The 21,517-nt window shown below is 40.5% G+C and overlaps 1 protein-coding gene across 1 annotated transcript in view; it reads right to left on the bottom strand.

Moving 5' to 3' along the window:
- FBN2 (fibrillin 2) overlaps positions 1-21,517 on the bottom strand; it is a 180,174-nt gene that overhangs the window by 68,848 nt on the left and 89,809 nt on the right. Inside the window, exons 18-21 of the mRNA XM_050912702.1 lie at positions 19,027-19,152; positions 15,884-16,009; positions 6,347-6,466; positions 77-214 (exon numbers count right to left, since the gene is read on the bottom strand). Of these exons, the coding sequence (XP_050768659.1) occupies positions 77-214; positions 6,347-6,466; positions 15,884-16,009; positions 19,027-19,152 (510 nt within the window). The remainder of the gene's footprint in view (positions 1-76; positions 215-6,346; positions 6,467-15,883; positions 16,010-19,026; positions 19,153-21,517) is intronic.

Below are 21,517 nucleotides of genomic sequence, written 5' to 3' on the forward strand. Positions count from 1 at the left end.
TCCACAGAAAATGATGAGAATCTATCTAGTGGTACTTCCTCTCTTCTCCCAAAAGATGAAGGATATGACAGCATACCTAATTCACATCGCTCACACGGGCTGCCCCAAGCTGCTCCTAAGGTAGCACAGCATTCAGATTTCAGTGTAGCACCATTGATGTTGACTTCACAGCGACTGTCTTGGATGTTAAGCCAGCAAGTCCCCTTCAGGCTATCTGCAGCGGAACAGAAAACAATATGGAATTGTCACAGCAAAAGGGGCTGGTGTGCCATGTTCATGCCACCAGTAGACAGAGTACCAAGGGAGCGCACGCTCTCTTTTAAAAGAAAACCTTCCATCAGAGCCATTTTGTACACATTTTAGTTTAGAAGTGGTGGAAAGAAATAGCACTATCACTAAAAGTGAGCAACAGAGCACACTGCTTGAGGCATTTTACAGTCCAGGTCCCACAGCTAGCAGAGGTCCTCCAGATACTACAGTGGGTTTATTTATTTATTTAATCTAGTGACTGATCAGTCTAAAATACACAAGTTACAGCAAAAGCAGAGATCACAACCTGGGACTCCCCCTTGCAGCTGACTGCCTGAACCACAGGGTTATGAAATCCAGGTGCTCTTGCCTCTCTCTCACTCGGTGAACCTTCAAGATTGCCAGGAAGGAAAAAAAGAGAAAAACATGGGGGACAGGGGGGTGCTATATTCTTTTAGGGGTCTGGTTCTGCTGGTGCATTAGCCATGCTTCGAACATGCCTGTTAGGTTATACGCCACTCTCTGCTCCTAAGGGCTCAGCCCCAGCACACCCAGCTCCTGAATCACAAATTCCCAGGCTGGGAACCCAGACCAGCTCAGGGCAAACCCATTCCAGTAAGAGCCCAGCCATGTCAGGCAGCACCTCCTGACAGCTGCCCAGGCTAGACAGTCACTGAGCAGAGGGGAAATTTTCAGCCACAAGTATTGTCTCTGCTGCCTGAAACCCTCTGAAATTCTCTTTTAGGTACCCAAATCTTTAAGTCTTAAAATCTATGCTTTCAGTGCCCAAGCTGTTTTTTAAAATGTCAGTTAGATCCTAAATCAGTTCCATACTTCAGAAGTTGTACCTACAGCACCTTTGCTCAGTACCTTTACAATGTTACAGTCAAATTGTATAAAATTTCTTGAAGCAGACAACAACCTTTGTGATCAGATAGCAAAAGCAGTCTGTAAAGATCTAACCCAGATTGGGAGGTCAGTCTGTGTAGAGTTTAAATGCATGTGCATACTCAGAGTTCAAAGCTCAGCAAGTGGCCCAGATGAATTTAATGAGATGACTAATGAAAGAGGAATAGGATTTGGCTTTAAGAGTTACGTATATTATATGTGCAAAAAGCTAGACCATCTATTAGGTGCTGCTGATCAGTATTGCTAACACCTCATGTTTAGAAGCAATGTGCATAAGACAGAATCATTCCAGCTTATTTTTTTCAAACAACTTCAACTTTTCTACAAATTGTCATGTTATAAAATTATGTAGACCACAGACAGCACAACCCTTCTTTGGTTAAAGTAACAGGAAAAAAATTGGCCCAAGAATGTGACTGGAATCAGCCCTAGAAACTGGGTAACGTACTTCATCAACAGTTAAGTGTAAAACAGCTGTATTATTTAGGTTAATGTAGGTCTCAAACATGTGGGGCAGAACACACACTTAAACAAGCGCACAAACCAACGAGGGGTATAGAAGAGTGGAAAAGGCATCTTTTCCACACCTTGATCAGCCTTTAGCTAACAGTCAAGACTTGGGTTAACATAACAAGACCAAAGACAAAACCTGGACAGTCATTAGCTGGGTCAGCTCTTAGCCAGTCATGGGATGGGCATGTCCTTGGTCAGCATACGTCCTAAATTCAGGGACCAACACGGGGAGAAGGAATGTAGGTTCTTTAGCTGCTCTTTTACACCACATCCAGCTTGCTGCCCGTATGTTGATGTCTCTGCTTTATGTTATCAAAATGTAAATGCTTCCATTGCCTTATTCACTTGAAGTTTCTTGAGCTCAATATTATTTATTTTTAGCAGCCAACTTTACAGGATCGAAAAATCAAACTAATATCTCAAAAATTATTTAAACAATACAAATTAGCAGGTGACTTCCCTCACACTGCAGCTACATTATCCTGCCAAAGTCTGCTTGTCTTATCTTTTTCAGGCTATGAGTTAATTTCCTTTATTTTACATAATCTCTCTTGTCCAGACGAAATCTACAATGGGCAGTCACTGTAACTTTGCTTTGGTGAAAAAGTTATTATCCAGCATCAAAGCATTCTTTCTGTTGCTTACATCTCTTTGATTCAGACTTGAAGAAGAATACATGCATACTACAGGCAGATGACAGCCTACTTATCGTGCACTGTATGAATTCCACAAATCTTGACTAAAACATACATAAAAAGCATATATTAAGTGCATATTTCAAAAAGCACAAATGGCAGTATCCCTACTGTAGGAGCAATTCCCAAAATAGCAATGCAACATTTGTACCACCAACAGATGTATTTCAAAAACAATTCCATTTTTTCCCTCTAAGAGTGCAGCCTCAATATTGCAAACACTGTCAGCGTGCAAGCAAAATGAATGCAAAATATGTCAACGTTTCTGCTGAATGCTTTTATTTTAACTGCTGAACTAACAACCCTCATTTGCTGGAGGTTTGAGCTTAAATTTGAGTGCAAATGTTGTGACTTGAATTCTGACTGTAATTTGAGCAAGTCATTTTTTCTCTACCCAGGAAACCTCACAGAAAGAGACAAATGGCTCACATCTATGCTCAATTTCTACAAGTAATATGGATGCAAATGGCTCAAGCCACCTGGTTTTCAGCCTTGAGGCTGAGCAGGCTGAGCAAAGGAACCAGAGGAACTGATAGACTGAAGTCTTCTATCCACAAACTGAATACAGAACATGCATCAGCCATAGAGCTTCTGCATATAAGATCAGTCTAATGTGCTGTACATGACCTGAGTCCACAAGATAGTGAAAAAATCAGCAATAAGACCAAGTAGCAACAAACACACTGGAGTAATAAATTGTAAAAATAAAATTAACAGTTATGTTATGTTAATCCTTTCTTATTCTAATATTGTTGTAATGCGCTTTTACTTAAAAATTTTGTGCCATTTTTAAATTCAATAACTTCAATCATTATCACGAAAGAAAGAAAAACTTACTCTTACAATGTAGGACTGACTCTCGTTCTGACATGAGAGCAAATTTGAACTAGAGAGGGGTCAGAATCTGACATTACGTTACTTTGATCATTCTTATGAAGAATACAACATTCTCAAACCACAACACTGTTTTAGCCATACATTTATGCTTTGGCATATGCTTTTCATATCTGATGCTACAGGAACGCTTACAGGAGCAATCCGCTAAAAAAATTAGGGCAAATACATTCAATATAGAAGTCTTTCACTGCAGTGGTAACTGGAAAAAACAACTTGCTCTACCGTAGAGATTTAAAATGGCATACATTCAACAAGAGCATTTGCAAGTTTTTCACACAGTAAACTACCTATAACTTCCAACCCCTTAATCACTTTTCAATAAGCCAGTCTGCCCTCCTCTCATCACTACCAATTCCAATTCAAACGGAAATTTTGCCAAGGTAGAAAAACATACAACTGGGCTCTAAAAATATGTATGTCTTGCATTAGCTGTACTTCTGACCCTTCTCTTCTAACATATTCTCACCTGTAGTACAGGAAACCCTTCCTGAGATGATTTTGGTCAAAATTTGGTGAAAAATTAATGTTTAGGCTGACAGTATGCAGGTGGCTTCTATTCTTCACTTTTTATCTGACTGTTCAGGTATTTTTTTTGTTTATGTTTTATGTTACTTATCATTAATGTTCAGGCCAAATGGGACCTCACACTGTAAACATTCCAATGGAAACCATTTGCAAAGTAAATCCAGAACATTGTTATAACTAGGCCCTTAGTGAACTTGTAGCACCTTTGGATGTGAGAACACAAGAAGACTAAAAATAAGCAGTACAAAAAGGCATAGGCTAGTGTGGTCATATCAAGAAATTAGCACAATGTAATAAAGAACAAAAACAATACTAAACTTTACTGGCCAGTGATGCTACAAGGAAATCTAAGAGAAGGCTTAGGCACAAAAGTAACATTCACTTAAAAAACATATTAAGGCATAGACAGACTCCATCATTAAATGGAAACTTGAGTCTTTGCATTCAATTTCCTATCTTAAGAAAATCTTGGCAAGGCAAGAAAGTTGAACCAAGAACACCAGACAAATCCATCTTAAAATAAAAGGAACATTAAAAATTAGTATCATCCAGTTATTAATGACACTCCAATCCAATTTATCCCACATATCCTACAATGACTTCAATTATGTTACACAAATAAGATGAAACAATGGCAGCTTGTGATCACCTGAGAAGTACAGATGTCTCCAAGCCTTTGAGTTTTCTTGGAAAGGCAAGAAAAAAACCATCATTGAACGGCTTCCAAAGATAATCCCAATGATATCTTGCAGACAACTGTTGCTGCTAGCTCCAATAAAATCTGTGTAGTGCTCTGCTTTTTTCCAATGCAACAGAATCCTCGAAGGATGCTAACATTATTCATTTACATATACATAATTTTTGTGTGTGTGTATATATATAAAACCAAGACAATACTCATGTGTCTGCTCCAGGGGCAGGGATCCTGACAAACTCAGATCTGTCTTACTCACCTTTACCAGCTTCCTACAAAAGAGGTGAAGTATGAGATTGTGCTATAATGCAAAAGCCATTATTGTTTCCTTGTAGCTAGGAACGTCAGTCTTCACAGTTTATGAAGAATGTCCTGAACCCTAGAAGCCATGTGTTTTCCTATCACTATTTGAGTAGATGCTCCTCCAGTTTTACTTGCTTTCTTGTCTCAGATTTAAAAGTGGCGAAAGAACTGAGCGGGCATTTCTGCTTTACAGTTTCTCAACTACCAGACTAATCACCTATAGCTTTACTCATTGTGCTGGGATTGTGTAGCAGGGGAGGGGCTACAGGGGTGGCAGCTGTGAGAAGCTACTAGAAGCTTCCCTGGCTCCAACCCGGACCTGCCTCTGGCCAAGGCCGAGCCCATCAGTGATGGTGGTAGCTCCTCTGTGATAGCGTATTTAAGAAGGGGAAAAAGACTGCTGGGGAAGAGAGTAAAAACAGAGAGAGTAAAAAGGTGGAGGAAGATGGAGGAGGAGGAAGAAGAGCCACAGTAAAAAGAGCAGGACAGGAAGAAGAAGAGGAGGAGATACAGTGAGGAGTGGGATGTGAGAGAAACAACCATGCAGACACCGCAGTCAGTGAAGAAGGAGAGGGAAGAGGTGCACCCGAGCAGAGATTCCCCTGCAGCCCGTGCTGAGACGGCAGGCTGTCCCCCTGCAGCCCATGGAGGACCCCATGCCGGAGCAGGTGGCTGGGCCCAGAAAAGGCTGTGACTCTGTGGGAGAGCCCATGCTGGAGCAGTTTGCAGAGAACTGCAGCCCGTGGGAAGGGCTTGAGTCGGAGAAGCTTGTGAAGGGCTGACCCCCATGGGAAGGACCCCGCGCTGGAGCAGGGGAAGAGTGTGAGGAGTCCTCCCCCCGAAGGAGGAAGGAGCGGCAGAGACAAAGTGGGACGAACTGACCGCAACCCCCACTCCCGCACCTCTGTGCCACTGCGGGGGAGGAGGTAGAGGAATCGGGAGCAAAGCTGAGCCTGGGAAAAAGGGAGGGGCAGGGGGAAGGTGTGTTTTTAAGATATGGTTCTGTTTCTCATCATCCTACTCAGATTTGATTGGTAACAAATTAAACTGGTTTATTTTTCCCCAACATCGAGTCTGTTTTGCCTGTGACCGTAAGTGGTGAGTGAGCCCTCCCTGTCCTTGTCTCGACCCACGAGCTTTTTTGCTGTACTTTCTCCTCCCCATCCCGCCGGGGGGAGGAGTGAGCAAGCGGCTGCGTGGTTCTTAGCTGCTGGCTGGGCTTAAAGCACTACACTCATATTCTCATTCTCCCAAAGGACAAGATAATTCCTATTAATAATAAGACATCCCCACTCTTTCCCACCAATCGATACCTGCATTTCACCATTTTCACCATAATTTGGACATCCTCATGAATTATGTTTCTCTCAGTTTGTTCCTGCTCCCACGGAAGCAATCAAATCAGTATGTATGTGTTTGGTCTTACCTACAGAAGTAGACATACTGTCTGCTATCACGGGGAAATTACCCAAATACATTATTTTCTTGCTTAATTAATCAATATGATCAATGTTTTTCAAGTTAGTAAGAAAAAGAGAAAATAACAGGAGGAAATACCCACCAATACATATCAGTCCTGTAGAGTCCAACTTGCTGCCAGGTGAACATTCACAATTGAAAGATCCAAGATTGTTCCTGCAGGCACCATTGACACACGGGCTGCTTTCACATTCATTTATATCTATAATCCAGAAACAAAAGACACTGTTAGAACTGTGATGTGCTTCTGGAGAATATTATACTGTATAAATGCTCCTGTGGGCCATGATATGCCAAGACCGCCTGGTATATTTGCCCCACCCCTCCCTCAGCATGACATTCAAAAGATACAGGGACACGCAGGTAGTATGTATGTGCATGTGTATAGCAGCACATATTTTGAAAGTGTTAAATGGCTCTTTTCTACAAAGATAGTAATTTCCAACAACTTGGACTATAAAGATTTCCAGCATCAATTATAACTGTCCTGTGAGAAAAGAAAACTCTTTTGCAGTGCATTCCCAGCCATAACATGCAGTGCACAAACAAAGGTCTTCTTGTTTCTGTCATTTATGGCTCCATGAGGCTTTGGAAGAATTAAGAAAACCCTGTCAGAAACAAAATATTACAATGCTGGCTGTGATTCTCTAGTTCTGGAAAGCGTTCAAGAAACAGGAGTTGAAACTGGAATACTGTAAATGGTACTTCCCTCTAGCCCCTAACTCCTTCTATTTATTACCCCTGTGAGTTTTTTAAGCCTGTTCACATGTAAGAATAGGACCCCTGCAGACAGTGTTATTTGCTGATTTTTTTTTTTAAAGTGAAATCAGTTTTAAGATTAAAACAATACTAGCAAATTCTTTCAAAGCACAATTGCAGATGCATATCCGCCATTTCTTCCTGAACTCAACCAATTTCATTTTTTGATTTGGGTCCTGAATCAAGCCATACATTCTAATCCAACCACACAGTTCCTTTGGTGGGCCAGAAATAAACTGTTTAGTGAGTGCTTATGTTTGCTAGTAGTGCTTGAGGAATAACGTCATATCCATAAACTAAAACTGCCTGATTTAAAATAATTATAAATTAATGCAGGATCTAGTTAAGCACTGGAAACATTAATAGCATCACGAGATCATTTTCAAGACAAACTAAAATATCTTCCTTATTTTTTAGAAGTCATGAAAAAGGTACCATTTGCTATTTGATATGTTATGATGCATCAAGACTTCATTTCACTACAGATGTATTCTTTCATGATCTTCTGGGGTCATAGGAAGGAATATGTGTTTAAGATACTCACCAAATTATGTATGTATTATTAAAAAAAAGAAAGAAAAAAGAGAGATGGAAAATGCCCAGAAACCAGTAAACTTAGAAAACTGTGCGCTCTCTCTTCATGCCAAAAGCAAGCACTTAATTTAAAAGCCAGTTTTCACAGTCCCTTTACTTAATGGAATTACCTACAAAGTGCAAATAGGATTTGTCCTTGAACGCCAGCAAGTTTTTGAATAGCAACAGAGCTTTACATTTGTGAAGTCCAGTCTTAAACTTGTGGATTATCCAGCTTACATATTAATCATACAGAGATGCAGAGATATAAAATCTAGGAGGCCTTATTGGGTCAAGACAGTGTGTTACATGAACACATACAGCTTCGATGGCTGGCTGTACTGGGCTAACTGCGTCAGCAGCACCCAAGCTGGTAAGCTCCATCCTACTCTGGGCTGGTAGTCTCGCAGAGCATCAGGCAGAGCTTCCACGTTTCTCTGAAAACAGCCTTCTCGGACACAGTTGGTCGTGTTGTCTCAGGTTGGGTCCTGAGCCAGCTTACTATGGAGAGTGCAGCACAATGTATGAGCAGTTAGGGCCAGGCCAGGTCTGGCACTGCTCTTGTACTGACTTGATGTGCTGGGAAGTGCAGTACAGAGGTAATCAAGTAGATTTAGAAAGCCAGTTAGTTCTGACAGAGCAAGCTCTAAGTCCCTCTGTATCCAAGCTGGCAATCTGGAGGGCTTGCCAACATTTATGTATCTGCTCTGCATCCCTTCTCCTCCCTGCAAATACATTTCACACTTTACTACCTCAGGTTTTATTATCCAAGGTATGCTCCCTGCCTCCCTTGTCTCCCGCTCTCTCCCCAGCCAGCAATACCTGGTAGCGGAGAGTAGTCTCTGCTGCTTCTGCAGAGAAACCAAATACCTGGTTCCCACAATTAGAAACAGATCACACTGAGACAAAGAAGTCATCTTAAATATGCACCATATGTCGAATAATTCTCCATATAGAAATGCTCTTGGAGAAAGATATACTTTTTCTTCCTTTCCATCTGCCATCTTCATTTCAGCAGTTTGGCTAGTTTTAAAAAAATGAGAAAAATTGAAAAGACAGGACAAATTAACTAGATTTAAGCTATATATAGTTTCTCCCTGTCAAAGGCATCAAATGTTCACTGTGTCTTAAAGTCCAAGAACAAAGGGACATCCAATGAAGCTGGCTGGTAGCAAAACAAGTAAAGAAATGGTTCTTTACACAACAGGCAGAGAAATTGGAAATAAATGCCCTAGGCTGCTGAAAGCTTGTCTTAATCAATGGCAGTCTGGACTGGAAGTTTCCATCTTCATGGAAGATAAATTCACCAAGGTCTGTATGAGGTAAAGATCCTACTTTTGGTGTCAGAAGTCCCCAAACCACAACTGTTGGGGATTCAGAGAGTATTTTTGGAAAGTAATGTTGTATACTTGCTCTCTTGTGGGTCAGAGGGATCTTTGATCAGTCTCTGCACTTATGTCTTTGTTTTTATGCAGATATAATTCTCTGTCCAGTCGGTTGCAAGGGCTTTTCCCCGCTTTTAGCTAAGACGCAACTTCAGAGAAGTTCCTATGAGGGACCAGGCATAATCTGTGCCACAGAATCTCTGGGGCTTTTGGACGCTAAAAATAGTCTCCACAGAGCACATGCAAAATGAGAGTTACAACTTGGCCACATCTGAGCACATTTTCAGAGTAAAGAGGCACCATTCTGACACAAAAACTACTCAAGAAATTTCAGCTTTTAAAAGAAAAGGTCACAAGGTTTGCATGTTTCTAAATAGACAAATCAACATTTTCTTGGAAATGAACAAAAAGCATCTAAAGTTCAACACCTTATGAAGAGTGAAGCAGCTCTCTTGATTTCATGTTTCCCTCAAGTTTACATCAAACATGTTCCTTGGCAAAACAGCTGACTTGATCTGCCAGGTTGCTGCCGTCCGCAGGGGACATTCCCCTTTCACCCTTCCTCCTCCTGTTTCTCCCAGTCTCAGTTTCTACCCTTCTCAAGCGCCAGTGCCAGCCCGTCACTGATCCCACAGACAAATAGTTACTTTCCATCTTCTGGGATGAGAATGGCAGAAGTTGGTCACCAAGGGTGAGGGAAGATGTATCATGGAACCAGACTCCTCCTCATTTCACTTTGCCCTGATGCAGGTGAAGGAATACTCATCCCATTTCTCTCTATGGAGTACAAAGAGGGAGAGCAGCTTTTGCTGAGGATTAGGGTATGCATATCTGGAGATATTAACTTCTGGCTGTTTCTAAAAAGATCTTATGACTATGCTCTAGGCCTCTAACCCCGAAAAAAACAGTTTGTTACTTTCTGCATTTGACATGCTTCAGCACTATGCTAGGAAAAAAGAAAAAAAAAAAGAAGCAAAACCCAAACCCAATGCTTTTGGGTATTAACAGGTTTATAATATTGCATTGACTACTCCCCAAAACCACCATTCAGGAAAAAAAAAATTAAAGGACGAATGCACTTCCGCATTAGTTCTCTGCTGAATCAGGCAAAAAAGTATCATATGCACAATGTAAACAAACTCACAATGATTGTTTCCATCCACCTTCTTATAATAATATTAAATGGTAATTTTAACAAGAGTGAGCAAGAAACCAAATTGATTTTAATACTGGTTTATATTTTAAAATAAAAGCCACTATGTCTGAAAATACTTATCAGGTTTTTTTTTTAAAAACATTTTTTTTCTTAAGTGAAGTGAGTGTACATTGTAAATGTCAGAGAAACAAAAATTGAAACAGTCCACCATACATTCCTGGAAGTGAACTTCAAAGGACATCTGGTTTACGTTTAACTAGTTATGTCACTGGAAACACAATCTAAGCCACAGAGATTGTTGTAAAAATCTCAACTTTCACAGACTCTGGAGCCTCAAACAACTCCCCCACTCCCCACAACAAATTGATAAAAAATTTCAATTGAACTGCAAATTAAAACACTGAAGGATTTTGTTGTTTCTTCACAGTTACTGATGAGAGTTATGTTAATTAAAAATATACCGGTGAGTAATAAGCATCAGAGCATTTTCAGAGCACAACACAAAGCTTCTGGCTACAGAAGTTTTTTACAACTAGTGAACTTGTAACTTCAAACCAAATTACATACTGTTTCTTTAAAAACAGAATTTGGACAGAAAGAGATGAATTTATTCCTCTACTGCCAACCCACTCAACATGAGAAAAAATGTAATACATTTAATAGGTTTTATAGACAGTTTTATGCTAAACCCCTCCTGATCAGCTTTTTCACCTGATCAACTAAATTTAAACGTCAATCTAACTATGAGATTCAAGATGAAGACAACACATCCTTCATGACCTATGTATGTAGATTTATGTAGATAACAATATTGAAAGAAACTGAAAATCCTTCAGATTCTGCTGTACAGACAATAAAAAATGAGAAGTATTTTAGGGTAATTACGCTAAACTATGTTCAGAAAGGAAACACTCTTACAAATCTGAAGCTTTAGTTAATCATCAGTTGTTCGTTTTTTTTTTCCCTAAATGAGGAAACAGGATATTTTTTCTTCCATTAACAAAAAGTTTTATTATTTTAAATATTACTGCAGCATTCATGCCCAATCACCAGCTTATTGCTCAGAGTTCAGCAGACATACAGGATTATGAAATACAGCCAAGAGAAGCACAGCCACTGTTATTCTACGAAGATGGCAAAATATCCTCCTTTTCAGTAACAAGCTAAACCTGACGACCACCACGAAAGGGAGATGACACAGTGACAGATCTATCCTTTTTTAAAATCTTTTGGAATATCAAAATAATACTCTTTCATTAGTCTTTGCAGGAGCCACAGTACAAATATTGCAAATGTACAGATGCATGTTCTTTTATGAATATCTAAAAAAAAAAAGTTAAAAAAAGAAAACAAGAGTAAATGCATTAATTAAGATCTCACCAAACCCACCAAATAGAAACCCAAATAGCCTTACTTAATGTGCTGGTTTCAGCTGGGATAGAGTTCATTTTCTTCATAGTAGCTAGTACGGGGCTATGTTTTGGATTTGTGCTGGAAACAGTGTCGATAATTCAGGGATGTTTTGGTTATTGCTGAGTGTATTGGGTTTGCATGGCAAGGTTTTGGTAGCGGGGGGGCTCCAGGGGTGGCTTCTGTGAGAAGCTGCTAGAAGCTTCCCCTATGTCCGATAAAGTTAATGCCAGCGGGTTCCAAGATGGACCCGCCGCTGCCCAAGGCCAAGCCAATCAGCAACAGTGGTAGCGCCTCTGTGATAACATATTTAAGAAAGGGAAAAGAAGTTACAGGGGAGTTGCAGTTGCAGCCAGAGAGAGCGGAGTGAGAAGATGTGAGAGAAACAACTCCGCAGACACCAAGGTCAGTGAAGAAGGAGGGGGAGGAGGTGCTCCAGGCACCGGAGCAGAGAGATCCCCCTGCAGCCCATGGTGAAGACCATGGTGAGGCAGGCTGTCCCCCTGCAGCCCATGGACGTCCACGGTAGAGCAGCTATCCACCTGCAGCCCATGGAGGACCCCACGCCGGAGCAGGCGGATGCCCGAAGGACGCTGTGACCCCGTGGGAAGCCCGCGCTGGAGCAGGCTCCTGGCAGGACCTGTGGACCCATGGAGAGAGAAGCCCACGCTGGAGCAGGTTTGCTGGCAGGACTTGTGACCCCGCGGGGGACCCACGCTGGAGCAGTCTGTTCCTGAAGGACTGCACCCCGTGGATGGGACCCATGCTGGAACAGTTCGTGAAGAACTGTAGCCCATGGGAAGGACTCATGTTGGAGAAGTTCGTGAAGGACTGTCTCCCGTGGGAGGGACCCCACGCTGGAGCAGGGGAAGAGTGTGAGTCCTCTTCCCCCTGAGGAGGAAGGAGCAGCAGAAACAACGTGTGATGAACTGACCCAAACCCCCATTCCCCGTCCCCCTGCGCCGCTCGGGGTGGAGGAGGTAGAGAAAATAAGGAGTAAAGTTAAGCCTGGGAAGAAGGGAAGGGTGGGGGGAAGGTGTTTTAAGATTTGGTTTTATTTCTCATTATCCTGCTCCGTTTTTGACTAGTAATAAATTAAACTAGTTTTTCCCCAAGTTGAGTCTGTTTTGCCCGTGACGGTAATTGGTGAAGTGATCTCCCTGTCCTTATCTCGACCCACGAGCCTTTTGTTTTATTTTCTCCCCCTGTCCAGTTGAGGAGGAGGAGTGATAGAGCGGCTTTGGTGGGCACCTGGCATTCAGCCAGGGTCGACCCGCCACACTGAGCAGTGCTTACACAGAGTCAAAGCCTCTTCTGCTTCTCACACTGCCCTGCCAGCGAGGAGGCTGGGGGTGCACAAGAAGTTGGGAGGGGACACAGCTGGGACAGCTGACCCCAACTGCCCAAAGGGATATTCCACACCATATGACATCATGCTCAGCACATAAAGCTGGGGGAAGAAGAAGGAAGGGAGGAATGTTCAGAGTGATGGCATTTGTCTTCCCAAGTAAACATTACGTGTGATGGAGTCCTGCTTTCCTGGAGATGACCGGAAACCTGCCTGCCGATGGGAAGTACTGAATGAATTCCTTGGTTTGCTTTGCTTGCACGCACATGCAGCTTTTTCCTTACCTATTAAACTGTCTTTATCTCAACCCATGAGTTTTCTCACTTTTACTTTTCTGATTCTCTCCCCCATCCCACCGGAGGGGAGTGAGCAAGCAGCTGCGTGGTGCTTAGTTGCTGGCTCGGATTAAACTACAACACTTAATGAGCTTGAATGATCATCTCAGTAATTATTCTTTCACAATAGAATAGATTTTAATTTACATAACAACCTGCTTAAATAAGGTGTATGTGCATTTTCTACCTCATGCTCAGGCTGGCTCGAGTTGTGAAATATCTCAGTTCCTGTGTTACTAGATAACTGTCAGAGGCACTATAACGTGTTAGTTTGAATAAATCATACTGGTTCTTTATTCATGTTTTTAGAATTGATTCATAAACCGATAATTTGGGGAATGCACCTAATTCCCTTAGACAAAACCTAAAAGTGGTCACATTCCTCAGAAAAATGCACTAAGGTGCCATTAAGAGGAGACATGCCTGCCATCTGGATTTCCGCTAGTATCATATCTTCATACGCTTTCCTGTAAATTCTATTTTATCTTAACTGTAACTTTTTTTTTTTGATACTATGGTTTTGCAGTCAGTATCAGCTGGCAGTGCTATCTAAAGAAGTCACTCTCTCCTCAGTGAACTACTAAATCAAATGAACTAGTAAATTCATTTCCAATCCAGAATAACTCTCCCTCATGCTCTTCTCCACTTAACACCCCCCTCACAAAAAAAACTAAGATAAGGGACTCCCAGATTTGGTTCACTATAACATGATCCCCAAACTTCTTCTAGCACAAGAGAAAACACACTGCAATGATGTCCAGATTGTCCAGAAGACAGAAAAGATCACTTTTTTCCTTAGGCTGTGGTGGCTCAATGCAACCACGAAACCACTTTGTTGCTGTTGTTACTGTTGTTGTCAAATCCTTATTTTAAGCCTTTATATTAGTAGTACTATTATTATTACCGTTAAAAACTTCCTTTTATATTTGAACATCTAGATACATTTTATTTCAATAATTTTGGGTAGGTTGTTTGCATTCTGGCATCTCATTCATCTACCTTTTGGACAGTGTTATGCTCTGAAGTTGATGGCCTTTTCATCTTGGTAATGAACATCTCCCTTTACCATACTATTCCAGTTTTTTTGTCTAGAAGATTCCTTAAGAAGCATGCACATTAAGGACACACGGTAAGCTATTTTCACAGCTAGAAATCTTTCAGTGCACAGAAACTAAACATACAGACAGACTCTGAAGAATAAATTTCACCTGAACATTGTGGATAGATACTAGGCATTGAGACAACTTAGCAGAGAGAGCACTATAAATCCATGGGGGTATGACATAAGAAAAGCCCCACTCTGAACAAGTGCTACTAATTTGTAACATACAGGGAGAGAAGAAATTTTAACTTTTAAAAGTAACCTCTGAAACACACATGTACTAAAATATAAAAGAACATAATTTCTTTTGAACAGAAGAGGTGAAGAGGTGAATGATTTGATACTGCCAGAATTTAAACCATTTCATGAGATGTTTTGAATGTAAACACATGTTCACTTTCCAAACAGTTGGAGACATTCAAAACACTATTGCCCCCTCCGTATTGCTTGCTTCCACTCTGGAGAAAACTGGCAAAGCGCACATGAGTGCTCCTCACCTGCTTCAGTGCAAAGTTAGCCCGTTCAGCATATGCTGCTAAGGAAATGGTGTAAGTTAACCTGACTGATCTTACACAGCAAGAATTGTTTACAGAGTGCTTCCACTTTCCTTTTTATATGTTTGTTTAGCTGTATGGCAGTAACTTCTGTCTGATCAGTAACAACAAGCAGCTGAGGACAATAATGTCTCCCACTGCTTCAGACTAATCTGGACAATGACATTGGTTCACATAATAGGTATTCCATAACAAAGGATTATAGCTTCCCCATCACTCACTCAAATGTAAGACTATTTACTATAAAAACTTTCTAATGATAACAAATACTGAGATTTACACATCATGGAACCAATAAAAAATAATGCAAAAGACCAGTAAAGTTCTACTAATCTGAATACTAATAAAAAATTGAGACAAAAGCTCATGCTTCTATTGTGATTTTTTTTGTACAGCCCTGCTTAATTTTTTTTTATCATTAAAACTTCACATTAGTTTCTGCTGTGTAACATTTTCAGTGCTCTAACATCTGTGTTCATTAGTAATACAAGAAAGCAATTTTGATTATACTGTAAAAATAAAGGACATTTTTAGTATCACCGGGCAGTAATATCCAGATCCTGGAATTCAAACATCACATAAACCATCACAAATACCAGAATTTGACTGAGAATTAACTATTGCCACAGATTGAAGGGGGAAAAGAAAGAAGAGACTCCGTGATCAAAATAGACACATTTCCCTAAATGACAGACTAGGTGTCCTTGCTACGTGATCAAAGGCAAGCATATATTTCCCTTTATTCCAGCTTAAAAAATGTTTTATCTAAGGAAAGAAAAATATTTGCATATAAAAATGAACTGATTACTTTGAAAGAAATTCAATGGCAAGACCCAACACACTGCAGAGAAATTACAAGAGGAATGCAACAATTTATGCAATATCTTAGTTCTGTCTTTTTCTCTGGTATTCGTCACCACTCTGAATCTTTTGTGATCGTTTAGCTTTAATGTTATATAACAAGCAATAAAATTAACACAATTTGCAGATTTTTCACCTTCACATGTGTCTGTCTCAGTGCTGAACACATAACCCTTTGGACAAGTGCAGCTGTAACTTCCAGGGGTGTTTCGACAGAGCCCGTTATCACACAGCAGCCCGTTCACTGAACATTCATCAATGTCTGCAAAAAGATGAGTTAGACATACCAATGAGTGCAACTGCCGTGAGATGCCTTTGCCTCCACAAGTAGCCCCTGTTCTTTCTACAGCAACAATCAGGTTGCCGGATATGCAGTTTTCTACAACAGTGACTGAGCAAGGAAAAATGCCAATTCTTAGTTTCAAAAGTCTAATTTATTTTCAGATTCTTATTACCAAAAATTCTGTTCTGCTTTTAAAGTTTTTCATCAGCAGGCTCTAAAAATAGTTCATGGTTAGCCTTAAAATAATAATTATGTTTTCCTGGAATGACCTTGGGATCTTTGTCAATTGTATGACTATATCACCATGACAACTTCACGAAGGTCTACTTGCTTTGAAACCAGCATTTTAATTTTTTTTTTAAACATCCAAATAACGGTGTGTTAGATTACTGTTCTAATCCTGTTTTATGCGCAAAAACTGACTTTGTAATCCATGAAGTGAATATGTGCGTTAAAATCCAAATTGTACAGTTCAAGTATGGCAGACATCTCAAGAGCACATATATGTACCTCCCCTTCAGTGGTATATTGTATTAACCCCCCCCGCTATGATTAAGACCAGTATATCAAGCACACTGAATAGGAAAAACCCATAAATTAGCATCACTCCCTGAACTCCTCTTATACTAACTGTAAATAAAGCTAATAAAAAGCAATCAGTCTTCCTCATTGCCCTACTGTTTATTTTTAAAAAGAAAAAAAAAAATCATGATTTTAAGCTACTTTCCTTTAATGTCCATCATATGTCACAAATACTTAAGCTTACAGAAGAATACTGACAGGATAAGCCATGATAAACCTGAAACTTTATCCTCCTTCAGGGTGTCTCATATATTTTGACTGCTTGATTTCCCAAACTTAACACTGCAACGGAAATCTTAAATCAACTAGATTTTTTAGAGAGTTTAAGTTTAAAAATAAAGAAGAAAAACAAGAATGCAATATAATTACAATCTGGAGGCTTTTGGTTTCCCAACTACATTAGATTTTGCAAGCTATGCTTATAAATTCCTTTAGGATTCAGACAATAAAGTCTAAATTTCCCCAGATGATGAATCTGAGATTTAAGTTTGACAGCTGTAAAGATGCTCTTCTACACTAATCTGTCCCTAATCTAACCTCATCTGATTTTAACTAAGTAAAGGAGGATGGTTTGGAATTTGACATTTTCAAGAGCAACAGACTTTAATTTTGAGCTTGTTGTCATACAATCCTTGAACCCAAACTACCAGTGTTATGAACGTATTATTTCCTTAGAATCTCACAGAATAACTTCAGATTTGGACTGCAATCTATTGTGATATGCACTGTAAAAACACAGAACGATATAGCTCATGCTCTAAAAACACTTAAAATTGACAAAAATACTGTCTGCATTTGTCTGATGATCATTTTTATTTCCTGGCAGCTCATAATCTGTATCATTAATTAAAACATTTCAACTCTTTATTTGAGTGTTCATAATTAAATTATTTTGTGCAAAAATTCCCCTACCTAAGAATAAATGCATCCTCACAGTCACTATGCTGTATTTTTATTTAAATAATTAAACAGACATATACCTATACTAGCACTTACATAATCCCAAGTGTAACTAGATAAATAAAATCCCTTGCCATAAAATCCATTTGGAAAATGAGTATTATGTGAAGTATTTTAAAAAAACACCGACAGTTTTCTGCAGCAGTGCCTTTCCTGCCAAAAGGTCATATTTAGGGCCTTTAGAAAGTAACTAGCTGTAAAATTCCTTAAGTCAAACAGATGAAAAGAAACACTTTTATTACTTTGTGTTTGCTTTGCATCACTAGGTAGGAATGTTTGGTATTAAAATTATACCACGGTTATATAGTCCAGGTTTTCACTACCAAAAACGGTGGGGTTTTGTTGACCACAAATAACCAGTGATAGGTCAGTAAACCTTTAAGTGCAGAGAGGAATAATACCCCAAAATAAACACATCAGATGGTAGGACGATACCTAAGGCTTTCTAATGGTTTCAGATAGATTTCCATTAGCTTTCAATACAAACTTCAGTTTTCTGTTTAATATTACAGGACTATAACAGGACTATAAGCGATACTATTGTACAATGTACTTGTGGTACAAAAAAATACACTTTTTTTGGATGTAAGAATTCCCAAAAGAAAAAAAATACTGAATTTCATGTACAATCATGAATAATAAAATTAATTAGACAGAGAGTGAAACGTATAACATAGGTATGTTCTGTTGGGTATTCCTAAACACTTGCAGAAAATGTATCTAGATACTGCAACAGCAGTCTGGTATAAACCCAAATCAAACTACAAATGACAATTACAAGAGTGAATCATTCTTGTATACTGGTGACCTGAAATTCTGAAGAATAAAAGAACAGCTGTTACACTTGAGCCCACTGTTCAGACATGATTTGTGAAATCCTAAGAGTGGGTCACTGCTTCCTTCATGAGCTGAAGCTTTCAGAAATTAGACGGCTAAGCGTGCAGCAATCCATTCTGCTGTACTTGTGTAACTCGGGGACATCATGAATTATTGCATACTGCAGAGATTGTGTGCATAGGCCACCAGTTATCATTCATTATGATAATGATAGCCATATGTTACATTTTACTATGCAAAATCATGACCTGCAGCTCTTGATAAATTATCATCCAGCCTTGCAAGGGACACCTTTTAGGTGGTCTTGACAAATATTATACATGAAAATATAACACAAACTGATCCATGCTTTTGAGAAAATTAATTCCTAACCTGCAATGATATCTCCTGCTTACACCTTCCAAACAGTAATACCCCCACCGCCAAAAAAAAGAAAAATACACCAGTAAGAATATTAGCTATGCAGTGACTGAGAAAAGCAGTTTCGTTAGAGATTTTTTGCATTTTCATTGTAGCTTTAAGAAGTAGATGTCTTGCAACCCAAATTCTGTCAATTCAAATTAGCATCAATATAGTGATGAATTATTCAACAATAATAAAAAAATCGAGCAACTTACCCACACAATTCCTTCCAGAAGGATCAGGCTCATAGCCACTGTTACAGTTACAACGATAGCTGCCACGTAAGTTTTCACAAATTCCATTGGAGCAAATATCAGGATCCAATGCACACTCATTAATATCTGTATTAACACAACACAGAAGATAACCACATACTGAAAGATATGAAAAACCTGATCCTGTGATAGATGCGGACAACATCTGACTCACTGGATGTTGGGTCTGTCATTCAGAGCAAGGGTATAGCAAGGGTGCAGCCAGAAGACTCAAAGAAGTGACTATTCCCCTCTATTTGACACTAGTGAGGCCAAACCTGGAACACTGTGGCCGGTTTTGGGCCACTTCATGAGGTTCACATGGGCCCACTCCTCAAGCCCGTCACGGTCCCTCTGGATAGTATCTCTTGCCTCTAGTGAATCAACTGCACCACTCAGCTTGGTGTCATCTGCAAACTTGCTGTGGGTGCACTCAATCCCACTATGTCATTGATGAAGACATTAAACAGTATTGGTCCCAGTATGGACCCCTGAGGGACACCACTTGTTACTGGTTTCCTCTTGGACATTGAGTCATTGATCGTAATTCCTTGCACATGACCATCCAACCAATTCCTTATCTATCTAACAGTCCATCCACCACACCCATCTATCTCCAATTTACTGGAGAGAGAAGACTGTTGTGGGGGACAGAAGTCAAGGCAGATGATATCAGTAGCTCCTCCATTGTCCACTGGTGCAGTCACTCCATCGTACAAGGCCACTAGATTAGTCAGGCACAATTTGCTCTTGGTAAAGCCATGTTGGCTGTCTCTAATCACCTTTACCTTCCATGTTTTGACATAACTTCCAGGAGGATCTGCTCCATGATCTTATCGTGCGCTGAGGTGAGGCTCACTGGTCGGTAGTTCCCAGGGTCCTCCTTTTTACCCTTTTTCAAAAATGGGTGTGATATTCCCTTTTCTGCACTCACTGGGGACTTTGCCTGACTGCCATTTTTCAAATATGATGGACAGTGGCTTAGCAACTACATCTGCCAATTCCCTCAGGACCCTGGGATGCATCTCATCAGGTCCAATGGACTTGTGTATGTCCAGGTTCCTCGTGTGGCTTGAGCCTGATCTCCTCCTATGATGGGAGGGACTTTGTTCCCCCAGTCCCTGCCTTGATGTTCAGAGACTTGAGAGATATGAGAAGAGTGATAACCAGTGAAAACTCAGGCAAAAAAATTGTTGAGTACCCAGCCTTCTCCATGTCAGTTGTCACTAGTGCTCCTGTCTTATTTATTGTGTTTGTGTGTGTCTGTGTACATTTTCTTGTAATCTTCCTTTTCTGACCAATACAGAAGCCTGTCGTATTCTTTGCATTCCTTGCCAAACTCAGCTCCAACTGTGCCCTAGCTTTCCTGATCCTATGCCTACACAGCTGGGCAGCATCCCTGTATTCTTCCCATGATACATGTCCCTGGTTCCACTGACTATGCACTTCCTTCTTACACTTTAGTTTGACCAGGAGGTCCTTACTCAGCCATGCTGGTCTCCTGCCTTCCTTGCCTGATTTCTCACACGTGGGAATTGAGAGCTCTTGCAATCTAAGGAAAACGTCCTTAAAGAGCTGCCAGCTGTGTTCTGCTTGTTTATCCCTGAGGGCAGTTTCCCAGGGGGTCCCATCCACTAATTCCTTAAACAACTGAAAGTTCGCTCTCCTAACATTCAGAGTCCTGGCTTTAGTCTTCACCTGGCCCACATCCCTCAAGATCATGAGTTTCACCAGGGCATGATCACTGCAGCCCAGGCTGCCATCAGTCTTGACCTCACTAATTAGTTCATCTGTGTTGGTAAGAAACAGCTCCAGTAACACTTCTCCTCTGGTTAAGCTGTCTATCACCTCAATTAAGAAATTATCCTCAGTGCACTCCGAGAGTCTCCTGGACTACATACAGCTTGCTGTGCTGCTTTTCTAGCAGATGTCAGGGTAACTGAAGTCCCCTAGCAGGATCAGTGTCTGATGTATGAAAAGACGCTGAGGGAACTGGACTTGTTTAGCCAGCAAGAGGGAAGATGGGAGGGACATCTAATAGCAGTTCTCTGATCTCAATAGATGGTTACAGAGAAGATGGAGCCAGACTCTTTGAGGTACACAATGACAGGGCAGGAAACAACAGTTACAACAGGGGAAATTTCAGCTGAACACCAGGAAAACAATTCTTCCCCATGACAGTTGTTAAGCATTAGAGCAAGCTGCCCAGAGAGGCTATGGGAACTCCATGCTTGGAGATTTTCCAAACTCCACTGGGGAAGGCCTTGAGAAACCTGATTCAACTTTGAAGTTACCCCTGCTCTGAGCAGAAGGGTAGGTTGGATGACCTCCAGATATCCTTTCCAACCTAAACCAATAGGGGACTATGTAAGAATATCTTGGTGCAAAATATCCAGCCTGTGCACTCAGTGCCTGTGGTTTAAGGATCTAGGTAAGAAGTTATACATTATTA

This window comes from Gymnogyps californianus, chromosome Z (genome assembly GCF_018139145.2).
Source record: "Gymnogyps californianus isolate 813 chromosome Z, ASM1813914v2, whole genome shotgun sequence".
NCBI classification, from domain to species: domain Eukaryota; kingdom Metazoa; phylum Chordata; class Aves; order Accipitriformes; family Cathartidae; genus Gymnogyps; species Gymnogyps californianus.